We start from the raw sequence: 13,920 nt of genomic DNA on the forward strand, positions 1-13,920 counted from the left end.
GCATAGGCAAGCAATCAGGGTCATTTTCCATCTGTTTAAGTACAAAATCAACACAATTTACTCTGAATCCAAGATGTTCTCAGATAAACACTGCCCCCTGCTGAAATATCTCAATTTAAAAATGTCACTTTAACTGGCAGTTTAAAGTACACAGTAAGAAAAATGGATTTTCAACTCTTTATTAAATATATTTTTCACTTAAAAAAAAAAATACAGATTGAGATTTGACAGTAACATAGTTTCTCACATTTGTATTTGCATGTTACACCACAAGCCTCTTCATACTTTACAGTGCAAGACAAAACCTTTTATACTAGCCATTCTAATATTACATATAAATACTCTTTTCTAGTTGTTTTTAAAGGGCAATGATCTCATATTTTATTGCACATATCCTTTTTTTACCATGAGCCCCTTTTTAGTTCCAAATATTGCGACTCTTTGAATGAATCTAATCGAAGAGTTGAGTACAACGAATGAGTGAATGAGTCTGGATTTAATAAACTCTAAATATTGTGCGGATCTGATTCTCTGCACCATTTTGCTGAAAAAAAAAAAAAAACATTAATTAGCATCGTTTTCATAAACCCTAAAGACAGTTTCAAGACCTCCAGGTTAATCATTTTTGTTTATTCATTCATTCATTTCTCTTTATGTACCAAAAATATTTGGTACATAAGTTGTTGTTTTTTTTTTAAATAATCTTGCAGTCTCTTTTTTGTTGCTATTTTCATACCTGCATGTTTAGTCCAGTTAAACTAGACTAGTTATTTTATTTTTTAAACAACCATTGGCATAATTAGTTTTTTTGCAGACATAAACACAGTAATCACAATAAGTTAAAGTGTATATGGACAAAAAAAAGTGCAGAAATTCATGAAAAGAACACCTATCCAGCGTTAGGAGATAGTGCTTTGGGTTTGTGCTGCAGCCTGTTACAAATCCTACAGTATTTGAAGGAAGAAATGAATTAAAAACAGCAAATTCTTTTAATCTTGTAGGGCGTTTTCACACCTGGAAGTCCAAATAAGGTTGATGAATGTTACATTGTGTACATTTGGTTTCACTGTAGTTCACTGAGCGCACTAAGAGCTTTACTTTGTCCTGTCGTCAGATTTTAGCACAGCGCCCTATCTTTTTGTGAGGTAGGATGGTGGTCATCCAACAGTTTGACCTCACTAATGGTACTGTCACTGACTGTAATGCATGTAATTTACAAGAGCTGACCAAATGGATTGGGCAATGTTTTGATTTCTCTGATTGCAAAACCTGACATGGGTCTTTTTACAATCTGGGTAAAACCTATTTTTGAGAATTGCTGCACAGTCAGCAGTCCCACGTTTGTTTCTGAGTGCTTTTATATTTACTCTGATTGGACTGGATTAATATAGCAGATGTGAAAGTGCCATGAACCACAGTCTGTATCAAAGGACCAGAATTGTATTTGACCAAAGAAAGTGGATGATCAAGAGAAACTAAAAGGGTCTGGTTCAGTTTGCAACACTTTTTTTCCATGGTTTGGACTTTTGAACCAATAACGGGAAGATGAGGCAGGCTAACTATATCCATTAAAAATTGAAGAAGAAAAAAAATGGTGTTTTGTACGTGCATTGTGCAACAGTATGGGTGCAACAGATTATTCTGCTTAATTATTGGTGCCTATATCTACTGTAACTGTAGATTAACCCTTATTTATCATTTTAAATGAAAAAAGGGGAAATCTTTTTACACTCATTCTGCTGCATGAAGCGTGTTCAACACCAGGAACTGGCAACGTTTTACAAAAGCAATCCTCAATGTAAAATGTATAGAAAAACAGCCAGTGTATGTGATGAAGACAGAATATAGGAAAGTTCTTAAGTCTTCTTACACATTAAACTTTAGTGTGAAACTAAAACTAACCGGACTAAATGTACATAAACTTTGGTTCTCATGTGCCTAAAGCCATTTTTTGTAGGTAAAAGGAATAAGCATACTAAGCATAAGCAGCTGACAGTGACTTAGCATTTAGAACAACCCTGAGTAATGCCTGCTGATTATAAAGTGCTGAGTTCACTGTATGACCAGAATTATAATAATAATCCACTGCTATAATACCTCATTATTTCCTTATTAATCAAAAGCAGCAAGGATCACTTTTATCCGCACTTGGAAAAGATCTACACATTCACAAACGTGAGCCAATCCAAGGACCTGGACGCTCTGAGCCAATTCTGCGCCTGCATGTTCTACCCCAAGCACATGTGCACCTGTACTGCCAAAAAAATAAAATAACTAGTTGGAAATGCAGATTTTGGGATTAATCATATTGTTGCTGCTGTACTTTGAACAGTGTATCCTGAACAGCATTGAACTGACTGACCACCAGGTCTTCAGAACAGTAGCACTCAACAAAGGCTACATTTACACTGCAGGTAAAAGTCCCCCAACATTTTTTCTTTTTTTTTATGTGTTCAGTAAGCTGAAATTCAGTGCATACACTATTTGTTGGTTTTCCCCGACACAGATTAACCCTAGTTCTAGACTATATATCTCTTTTAATGGAGAATCTCCATTCACAGTGATGTGACCAACTTCTACATGTCCAAATGTTTGTGGACACCCCTTCTATCAAATTTAGCATAGAGTCACACCCACTGCAGACACAATTGTGCAAATAAAGAGAATAATAGTGCCTGTAGAGAAGTATTGGTAATAGAACAGACTCTGGAATATGGGGGGAAAAACAGCAGTAAAACTGTGTTCCCTGCAGTTATGATAATACTTTATGGATGATATTTCTTTTTGAAACTGTACCATGAAATAGACACTTTTGGTAACCCCTAAGGAATCAGTAGATGCTTTTTTTTTAAAGAGCGAACATGAACATTTTAAATGAAAATTTGAGATGGATTTTTATGGCTATATTGGGCCATAAATAACTGGGATTACTGAATTTTATTGTCCTTTTAAAACCATCGCTTGCAAGCAAGATGCTTAGAGCTACACCAAGTTTAACTGGAGTCACCAGTGAAGCAACAGGAGCTTTATACAGTGTGTAATTTTGATAATGGTAACACATGCAGTCATTTTTCAAATGTAACTTTAGGAGGTCGACACATTTCCTATGCGTATTATTCTGACACGCCAAAAGTCTGTACGTAAATTGATCATGAAACATTAAGCTCAGTGAACGACTTGGGATTGGCCCAACTGTAAAGGCTGTGAGGTGTTAACTTTTTTTGAGTTTAAAGTTTGTCAGAGTGCTCATGGCAAGTGGACATAATTTATCAGATTGAGCAAAACCTGATAGTGGGTGCAGATGGATGGGACACTGCATTTTTTAAGTTTTTTGGACACTTACCATTCTTCAATCCACAGTGTAATTTGTGTACTGGCATTACATCATAGAAGACATTAATTACCATCCACAGTGGACAGCTCAGTGCAGTGGGTGGTAATGATCGTGACCGGCGGAGTCTGGCTCGAACTGTCCATGTGAACAGATAAGTGACTCTCGCAGAAATCACATCGACATTCAATACAGGAGATCCTACACCCTATCCCACAGGTCAGAGCAGCGTTCCACTTATAACCCAAACCCAGGTACTGATATCACTGCCTTAATGTCCTTCCACCACGAAGAAGAAGATGAGCTAGCTCATTGTTTAAATACTGTACTGGCAGTGTAATTGAAGCGGAGGATTTTGGGAGTGCTGCCAGACAGACGCTGAGAGATGAGCTTAGAAAGGAAACGTAATATTTTCAAATCGTCATCATGGAGGTCACAGTGGAAGCGCTCTGCTCTGCTCCTCTTACTGGGACTGCTGGGAAGGTGGAGGCTGTGACAGAAAGTAAGCAGGAACGCTCTGGACACCAGCTTGCTGATTACACTCTGGGCGTACAGGTAATAGGTGGTGCCGTGGACAATCTGACTCCGAGGCTCCATCAGAGGACAGATCAGAGAACCTCTGTAAGCCGGACACCGCAAAGTCCTCTGATCCACATCCAGTATGCTGAGGTACCGGCCGTAACGAATTAGGCAGGGAGGCGTGCTGGAGGATAAAGGTGGTGCCAATCTAAAAAAAAAAAAAACAAATGTAGAGATAAATAGTAAATGGTTAGAATATGTTTTGCACACATTGAAGGTGCATCTAAAAATGTATATCATTAAAAAATGTTCATTTATTTCAGTAAATCAATTCACAGCTATATTTTGCAGTAAGGAAATTTTTAATTTGATACACTGCCGATTTTGCAAGATTTCCCTCTTACAAAGAATGGAGAGGTCCATTGGTGGACTGATTGGTACTTACATAAGTGTAAGCTAAGTCCTGCTGGAAAATGAATTCTACTTCTACTTCAACTTCATAAAGCTTGTCAGCAGAGGGAAGCATGGAGATGCTGGGCTGACACTGGTCTTGATGTAACCCAGTTGACCAACACAAGCAGAAGACATGGATCCCCAAACCATCACTAAATGTTGCATTTAATTCAGAAATCAAGGTCCCAGAGTCTGATCAATCAGTAATGGTTGCCTACTAATTGTAATGGTTGGTTATTTTGAACAGCAACACCAAGGGTGTACCAAAGATAAACACCCAGAATTTAATTCAAATTATCTAAATTAATTGTGTTAACAAAGGCATGGAAGCATATGATAATCAGATTAAATGAACACAATTTTCCAGAGAGAAAACTTCTAAATCCTACCTTGTACACACTATATTTTAAGGAATGTATAATCTAATCTAGAACATCTAAATCTTTCCAACAGCATCAGATAAATGACTTAAGCTGTAGGAACTTATCCAATGTTTTCCCTTTTTATTTGAGATCTGGGAAATCAGCCCACAAGCAGAAACCCTGGTTTTGCGGAGCTGATTCAGCTTTATTACATTAGAGCTGACCTTCCTGAGTAAGAACCACATAAAACCAACACCTTAACAAACATCTAAAAAGAAAAAATTAGATCATGTAGACAGCAGACTTCATTCTCTGGGAACCTTCTCTCAAACAATGAGATTTATTTATCATTTATCCTTCATCCTTAAAGCACTAACTTTTTATAAGCCATTATAGAAAAAGATTTATAGTAATGAAGTAGAACTAAATCTAAAACTACTGCATTTAAGTAATAAACTGCCTTTTTTCCTCTCACTTCCACTTTTATTTCACTACATGTTTTGGATGAGTTTTATACCTTTACCTTTTACACCTTTATGTGCTGCTGTTTTATGCTTTATGATTATAAAAATGTTAAGAATTATTCCAGAGTCACCCACTTTATCACTAAAGCAATAGCGGTAGATGCTCTGCACTGTCACCGGGTTTATTGAAGCTGCTCATCATCAAGTGAATCAAGAGATCAATGTGAATCTTATAAGAAGACCATGCTGCTCCCACTCTGCCTTTCACTCTGAGAACTCTTCACTGATTTCTGTAATAACTACACTAATAAAACAGTACTGTACTTTCAGTACTTGAGTACTACATTTTACAACTCACAATTCTTTCATACTTCCACTTAAGTGTGAAGCTTAAAGAACTCTTTAACTTCTACTTAAGTCTTTTTTTTTTTTTCATAGAGCACTTTTATTTTTACTCAGTCTGGGTTTCTAATACTTTAAACATGTCTGATTATGGATTACAAAACCATTCACTAACAATAACACACCTTATCAGATTCTCCTCATTGACTGGATAACTCTTTAGGTAACAAACTCTTTTGCTAAACTAGGAAAATGTGCTTTTAGCTCAAACTTAAGGTAAGTTTAAATAAAGGTTGATTGATTAACCGTTTGACTTCTTGATTGTCTGATTGATTGACTGATTTTTTTTTAGCACTCTCTGTTGTCCCTGATGTGTGTTACTGCAGTTTAGTGTTAACAGAAACAGACTACCCACTTCTTATCTTTGCTGTTATATCCCTGTAAATAGCTAGAAGGAGCTTGGGAGTGAATCCAAAATGAATGGGGATAAATTGAACTTAATGGCTAAAACACAATTTAAAAATAGACACTATTCATTTGTCCAGGACATTTCTTTAACTGTGTATGATTATTATAAGTATAATTGAATACTTACAAATATATATAAATAGAATATATAAATAGAATACAAATAGAATACTTATATGTATATTTTATTATATATTTTTTCAACAGTAAACTGGTTTTAGGCAGTAAAAAAAAAAACTGCATTACTGCTACTGTGAGCTGATTGACTGGGTGTTGTGATGATGCTGGAGTTTAAAAGGTTTATATCTGGAGTTTAAACGCATGAAATATTATGTCTGCAGTGATAAACATTTGATATTGTTCTGTGTAGGTTTCAGTATAAATATGATCAAATAACTCTGATTTTGATCCATTGAACCCATTAATTTTGGACTCACTCGGGTGCGTCCTCTGGGAATCAAACAAACCCACAACACATTCTCAACTAGGTATTCTAATCTCTGGTGGTACAGTAAAGCAGCGGTTCTTAAACTGTTACAACCAAAAGCCCCCTTTGTGGAGGTAAACACCCCTTTACTCTACCTGCTACAAAAAACAATTGCAGGTTGTGTAACATTTATCTGTGACTGTTTAATCAGCCACTACATATTAAGATATGGGCAAATCTGAAAATTCTAAATAGAAAAGATTCAACCTCTAATATTTTTTATGTGGTCCCCAGTAGTAAATCTACACAAATAAACAATAATGCACAGCAGGTGTCAGCTCAAGTGGTGAGGTTAAGTAACAGCTATAAAGGAAAGTAGAGCAAACGTAAAGACCAATAAAATAAACTGAGACAATAAAAATACAGTATTTTGCACTGAACCTGAGCACACAATGAAATGTTTCAGTTTAGAAGCACAGAAACAGGCAGGTGACTCAATGTTTTCACTCATTTACAGCAGATATTTTTGGAAGGCCAGAAATTGTGAAAATTAAACGTAGAGTTATCAGGTTTATCGTGATAGATCAAACTTTTTTTACCTTAATATTTAGCTTTTATAAATGGGTTAAATAAAAGAATCTGTGTTAGATCGTCAAAATGAAATAATATTTTATTAGTGGTGTTAATTGTTTAAAAATAACTGTACATAAATCACAGCTGTGATCTTCTGTGATCAGAGAGATAGAGGGAAATAGAGAACTTTTATCAATATATCTGTAAGAATAAAATGTAATCTACCTTCTGAACTCTGCCATGTTTAGTTGCTAAATTAAACTGCTATTAAACATCAGCAGGCTCTGTAAAATTAATGACTTATGGGGGGAGGTTGCAGTCAAACTTGGCCACATAAATAATTTATGTAAAAAATACGTATGTAAAAAAGTATGTTTCCAGGTTAATTGCATTCATAAATGTGTTAACGCTGACAGTCCTAAAATAGTTATTGAGACAGGCAAAGTAACTGCATTATGCAATTATCATTTTACAAAAAAATCTTATGATCTTAAAAGGACAATTGTTTTGTTTTGTATTGTTTATCACAATATCTTTCAGCAATATAGAGTCCAAAAAAAAAACTGTTCAACAAAAACTCTACTAAGGTTAATCACCACCAGCAGCCACTTATATATCTTACAAAGCTGTAAATACTGCCCAAAAATCACCAGACATTTATTATCGTCACAGTAAGGAGCTCTACCATTTTTTTTGTATTATAAATTCGTCCACCGTGACCTTGACTGTGACCTTTCCTCATGCCCAAAAAAGCTTTTGATAAATACCAGGCTATTATTTCCTCAGAACATCAACCCAACGTAGATATTGGTTAACAGGTTAGCCAACTACTGATGCTATTTATTTAAAGCTCATAAACAAGAGGTGTGTCAATAAACTGGCAGCAGACAAGCATCCGTAGCATTGCCAAGCTTCTAGGACATGGTGTTACAGGACAATTTAGGAATGCAAAGCTCAGGGGGACACATTTTTCTGGCTTAGAAAGGACTGTTACCTTGTGTCCCCTTGTTGCTCTGGGCTTTAAGCAATACTCAGGCAATATTTCTTATGCTAAAATTATTTATATGAGGGATGAAGCAAAGGCTATGTTCAGACTGCCAGCCCAAAAAACATATTTCGTATACCTACATTGTATCCAGATTGATTTCTGATATTCTGAACAGTCAGACATGACTTGAAATCTAATTTTGGCACATTTTGTGGTTTGAAATGCAATTAGAATCAGATTTTTACAGATGAATCTCAGTCTGGTCACTAACATCAGATTTCAGTGTCACAAGTCAAACAGCAACCTCATCAAATCTAGAGAGATGGAGGTGTGGGGGTCCAAAATGAGCGCCAAAATGATGCCTCATTACCACAGTAGCCCATGCAGATTAATTTTTGATATCCAGACATGTATATCCAGTCCAATCACTTGAAAATAACAGTGTGGACATTTATCTTGACAGATCTGATTTGAAAAACAAATCCGATTGGCCTCCAGTCTGAACATGCTAAACTTTATACACACATGCTTGCAGTAACGCCATTCTTAACGTAAATCTTACCTGTTAAAGCCGATGAGCTTCCAGGTTAGTAAGTCAGAAATCTGCAGAGGCTCTGACGTCCACGGCTGGATACTCTCTTTGTACTTCCCCACATGTGGTGTATAGATTGTCAGTGCTGAGACCAAATGTCTAACAATCGTTTCCTCACTGCCCAGCACCACCAGTGTCCGGCCGCTCAGCAGGCTGTATACTGCATGCACAGCAAATGGAAACTGCCGCAGGAATCGCAGTGCCGCCCGTCCTATCCTGGCACGCTTTCGCCGACTTACACCTGTACACTTCTCCCCATAGACACCTGAAGAGACTGAGGCTGTGGAAGTGAGGCTGAGGTAACTGGTGCAGTCCGACAGGTCATCTTGTAAGAGCTGTAAAGGCCCGTCAACCACAGGAAAAAATGGCCCTGCCATGGCATACAAATCCAGATAGTTGACCTTATTCAGAGCAAAATTTACACAAGCATCAGGTGGGGTTAAAACAAGAGTTGGTGAATCGGGGGTACAAGGTGTGCCCTGGCAGTCTATGTGTAATTTCTTGGGAACTACTTCTCCAGTGCCACAAAGGTTACCATCCACACTTTCGTCCTTCTGACCTGATGTTCTGTCTTTCTCCTTTTCCTCACACTCTGTGGTTTCCTCAGAGATAGCAGAAGGATAGGAAGCCCGCAGATCATCTTGAATGATGGAGTCTGTGATGCTTAGTACCTCAATGCTGTCTTCGCTGTTTGCCCGCTGGGTTGCCACTCTCCGCCTTCGCCCCTCTAAAGCAGGCACGGGGAACGACAGAGGTCTCTGTGGAACTACTTCCACAGGAATGTGAGTTCCCTGAGTTCTAAAGGATTTCTCTGTGCCCAGCACCTCAATACTCTCTCCACTGCTAATACTGTCCTTCATCTGCGAGGAAACTGCCTCTTTGTCATCACAGTCTCCTTCTGCCGGCACATGTTGTGTCATAGGGAGCTCATCACAGCTAGGAGATGCTGGGATGTTGTTGTGCTCAGCTACAGACTGTCCATTGATTGCAACGTCAAGCTTAATTGGTACCATTTCCACACAGGAGGTGTACGACTCCAGGCTTACAGGTTCACTCTGCAGTGGAGAAACAGGCAGGCGCAGCAGTGGTCGCACTTGAGGTCTGTTGAACTGTTGTTCTGACTCAGCAACCAAGTCACATGGATCTTCAAATAGAAAATTAGTGGTTTTGAGATGCTGGAGTAAGTTTTGGGTGAGCTGCCGTGTAAGGAGGTAGCTGTTGTCTCCACGGAAGCTCCTCTCAATAGAGCGGAGCTCTTTCTGAGCTTGCTGGAGAAAATATTCATCACATAGCTCCTCCAAATTCTTAAGACGCTTGTCAAACTGTTTGCAAGAGCTGGAGCTGACCAGCTTTGGAGTGTGTGATGATGTGTAGGTGAAAACGCTGCACTCCACTCCTGGCTCAGGGATTTGCGGGTCCAAGTCAGGTTCCAGAGAGTGAGGTGCGTCGTATGGCTCATATGGAAAAAACTCTGGGTCTCTGAGCTTTCTGGCTGGGTAGGAGGTGACCTGTTTCAAAAGGCTTCTGTGTTCCCGAATGGCTTTTTCTACACTAGCCAGCTCTGCAGCTTTATCAGGCCACCGTAATGAGGTACATCTTAACCTGGAACTTTCTTTTAATATATTTTTTTCTGACAGATCATTCACTTGTCTGGAAGTCACATGCACAAATGAACCATCATCTTCATTTTGCTCTTTGTCAAAATCTGAGCTGCCGTTATTTCGCTCTTCCTCAATTGAAAACACACTTCTGTCTTTCTCTTTCAATTTCTGTTCCACTGTGGTCAGCAACAAACTGCTGTTCCCTTTTTTATCCTGTTTTTCTCTGTTCCATGCAGCTCCATCATTGATTGAGCCTCCATTGATCTCGCTGATGGGTAAACTGTTTAGCCTGTCCCGCTTTATCTCTCGCAGCAATACTAATCTGGTGTACTCTAAGTCTCCTAGCTTTTTGTCCAGTTCGTTGGCGAAGTTCTTCCTGTTTCCAGTCTTAAGACACTCGGACGCCTTGGAGAACTCAGCTGAAAGCTGAGGGAAATGAGTCATGATCTTCTTTTCTTGGGAAGACACGTAGGCCATGCAGAAGGGCCGCACGAAACCACGAGCCTCCAGGTCGTACAGCGTCAGGTGGTGCACATAAGCGTAGGCTCCTTCTCGGGAGTCACCTAGAACCACTTTGGCATCTTCTACAAAGTTCAGCTTGGGACAGCCAGCACCACCAGGGCCTGTGAATGAAGTCTGATAGTCCATTGACATTATCCTGAGAGAGAAGTGATTGAGGTCAAACGACCCACAAACCTTGCTTCCATCAGGAATTGTAAGCACTGGCTGGGGGCCAACCTGTTCGGAAAACTCAGCTATGAGAATGAAATCTTTGTTGAATTTAACTCTGGATGTCCAAGACCAGGGCGAAGATTCACTTGATTGAGGGTATTCAGGGACTGACAGTTCTTCTGGAAGTGCAAATGGATCTGTGGGAGGTTCTCGAAAATCCGTTTCTGTCGTAAACGCCAGCAAATCTGGAGATCCAATCATGGTGGTAGGTATCGCAGTTTTACACACATATATAATGTAATATAATATGAACAGAAAGCATACACGCAAAAGTTCTGTAGGTCTGGTCACCCTCAAAAGGTCCTCATATTTAGGATACTTGCCCGGTCTGCTGACCCACGCCTGGAGGGCTAGTGACTCAGGGTTTCACCCTGTGGTTGACCCAGTATTTGGTGTGCTGTAAGACACAAAAACATCACCTAAAACATCACAGTTTATCCATGTGGAAATGTTTTACAGTCCATTCAATGTTTCTATACACACCCTGAGAGCTGTCAAAACTCCCTCCTACATACCTCCTCCAAACACTTCAGGTCCAAACCAAAGCCATGTCCGTCCTCCTCCAGAAGAGAAGCCCTGAGGCTGTCAGCAGCAGGACAGAACTGAGACTGGCCGTCTGCTCGGGGTTAGGAGAGAGGAAAGGCGGGGGTAACCTTTGCTCATGTTGTCAGGTTTAGTCTGAAGGCTGAAGTAAACACGGCTGAGGGAGAGAGAAGTAAGCAGAGCTGAGACTCCCATAGCTGCTGCCCATGTGACAGGGCTGAGGGGGGCGGGGCCAGAGCGCGCGAGCCATTCCCTCAAACTCGCTGCAGCTCCGTTTCTGAGGGGGAAAAAAAATCACCTCAGAGTCTTTTACCGCCAAAATTCTCCTCAGAAACTACACGAGCTGCTTCAGCGTGATTTAAGTTTGGATAAACGACGTGAACGCGCCTCTTTTCCCTCACTTTTCCGCTTGTGAACGCGCATTTATCAGCAGGAAGATGGGAATGGGGAAGGAAACTCCTGAAAACGAGAAACAAACTCTTAAAAAAGTAGAAAACTGTCTAAAATAAATTAAATCTCATTATTATTACATATTGTTTAACTGGGGAAAATTTGAAGTACTAGATTTAAACAACCCATCACTGATAGCAAAGAACACCTTTTATATTTATTATATACAGCTCTGGAAAAAAATAACAGACCACTTCAGTTTCTGTTCAGTTTCTCTGACTTTGCTTTTTATAGGTATATGTTTGAAAATATGGTCATTTAGAGCATTTATTTGCAGAAAATGAGAAATAGCTAAAAAAAAAAAAAAAAAAAGATACAGAGCTTTCAGACCTCAAATAATGCAAAGAAAACAAGTTCATATTTCTAAAGTTTTAAGAGTTCAGGAATCAATACTTATAATAACCCTGGTTTTCACGCATCTTGTAGTGTTCTCCTCCACCAGTCTTACACACTGCTTTTTGATAACTTTATGCCTTTACTCCTGGTGCAAAACGTCAAGCAGTTCCGCTTGGTTTGATGGCTTTTGATCATCCATCTTCCTTTTGATTATATTCCGGAGGTTTTCAATTTGGTAAAAATAATATAAATAAATAAATAAGTGATCTCTTTTATTTTTCCAGATATGTATATATGTTAAATATTTTATATTACTAATAAAATCTATTCATTTTATATTTAACATTTGTTTAACATTTCCCTTGGCCTCCTTCCTTGGCCTGCCTAAAATGTTTTTGCCTTGAACTTCTGTCTTCTATTGCTAACTTCACATCATTAATTGTAAGTTGCTTTGTATAAAGGCGTCTGCCAAATGTAATGTAATATGTCAAAAGTTTACTAGAACTAGAACACACTACAAGCTAGAAGTACTACCAAACCATAACTACCAAAACAAGGCTATGGAAAGAAAACCGGTGAGTCAGCGTTAGGGTGATCCATGTAATACTTTGAGACGCACCTCTTAACCTCTAACAGGAATTGAAGGATCTGCTGCTGAAGTTATTCTTGATGCCAGACGGACATCTTGTGGAGTTCATTACTCAAGAGGTCAGAGCTCATGCGGCGATACTACATAGTGGGGCCTACTCAACATTAGACATGGTGGTAATGTTATGGCTAATTGGTTTATATTGTTCAGTCCAAACATTGCCCTCAAGACAAAAAATGGTTAATGGACTGCAGTTGCTGGAAACTGGAAACCAGTTCTCAAAGCTTTCAACCTAAACATGTTGTGACTCTGCAGCTAAAAACAGAAACTGCTTGACCAGCAAGACACTTGTACAGACTTGTATGGAATATGTACTTAAAATCTTATCTTTTGCCTTGATCGGTAACATGACATGTAGCAATGACGTAAACTAAAATCAGTTAAAGCATGTGTTAGGTATTGACAGAGTATCCTGCGACAACTATTCATAGCTTTTGTGTAATTCAGTGATTAAGATATAAACAGCGAGTTAATTCAGACATAAGGTTTGGTTTCACAAGCTACAATAAAGTTATAGAACCAACAATAAATACAATCAAGTCTGCTCTGCTCTTTTTATGTACTTTGATCAAAAGTTTACAAGACTGGTTTGAAATCTGAAATTTTCCAAATATTTATAAACTGCAACCATTTGTTCAAGAGATGCAGCAGCCAAAGTTTCAACTTAACTGACCAAGTTATTGTTGTACTATTTTTTTAGCACCATCTATTGTTCAATTGCTGTTAAACTTGGATGCCTTCCACAGAATAACGCCTTTCTTTGGAATGCAGGCAAAACATTCTGATGTTTAGCCATTTATGTTAACTAAGCTCCACATGAAGAAGAGTAAATGGCTTGTAGAGGGTGGGCAACTGGTCTACGGCAGGTAGCAGTAGGTGGATGGTGGGCAGATGGTCAGAGGTCGGTAACAGAAGAGCTCAATGGTTGAACTTCCATCAGTGCCAGTCCAGACACTGGGCAGTCAGTACCTTCTGAAATGATAATGATATATTATTAGTTCTGTTTTGATTCTTGAAGTACAGAAAACATAAAAAGGATTGTTCCTAACAACTTGGAGAGCAAGAAGATAGCAAAGACATAAAAGCACAC

General features: G+C 38.8%; 1 protein-coding gene across 1 annotated transcript; it reads right to left on the reverse strand.

Moving 5' to 3' along the window:
- Window positions 1-818: 818 nt before the first annotated feature.
- On the reverse strand, window positions 819-12,089 carry smcr8b (Smith-Magenis syndrome chromosome region, candidate 8b). The gene is made up of 3 exons (XM_022674893.2): window positions 11,368-12,089; window positions 8,490-11,249; window positions 819-4,058 (listed from the first exon to the last, which is right to left on the reverse strand). The coding sequence occupies exons 2-3, from the start codon at window positions 11,051-11,053 to the stop codon at window positions 3,641-3,643; spliced, it is 2,982 nt and encodes a 993-aa protein (XP_022530614.2). The 5' UTR covers window positions 11,054-11,249; window positions 11,368-12,089; the 3' UTR covers window positions 819-3,640.
- Between the last annotated feature and the right edge of the window lie 1,831 nt (window positions 12,090-13,920).

Source organism: Astyanax mexicanus, chromosome 21 (genome assembly GCF_023375975.1).
Source record: "Astyanax mexicanus isolate ESR-SI-001 chromosome 21, AstMex3_surface, whole genome shotgun sequence".
In the NCBI taxonomy this organism is placed as follows: Eukaryota; Metazoa; Chordata; class Actinopteri; order Characiformes; family Acestrorhamphidae; genus Astyanax; species Astyanax mexicanus.

What these genes read in the sequence shown, in the direction of transcription:
- smcr8b (XM_022674893.2), bottom strand. Translation starts at nt 11,053, where the DNA reads ATGATTGGATCTCCAGATTTGCTGGCGTTTACGACAGAAACGGATTTT. An exon ending in AAGCTCATCGGCTTTAACAG is followed by an intron (nt 4,059 to 8,489) that starts GTAAGATTTACG and finishes TTTTTTTTTTAG; the next exon opens with ATTGGCACCACCTTTATCCT.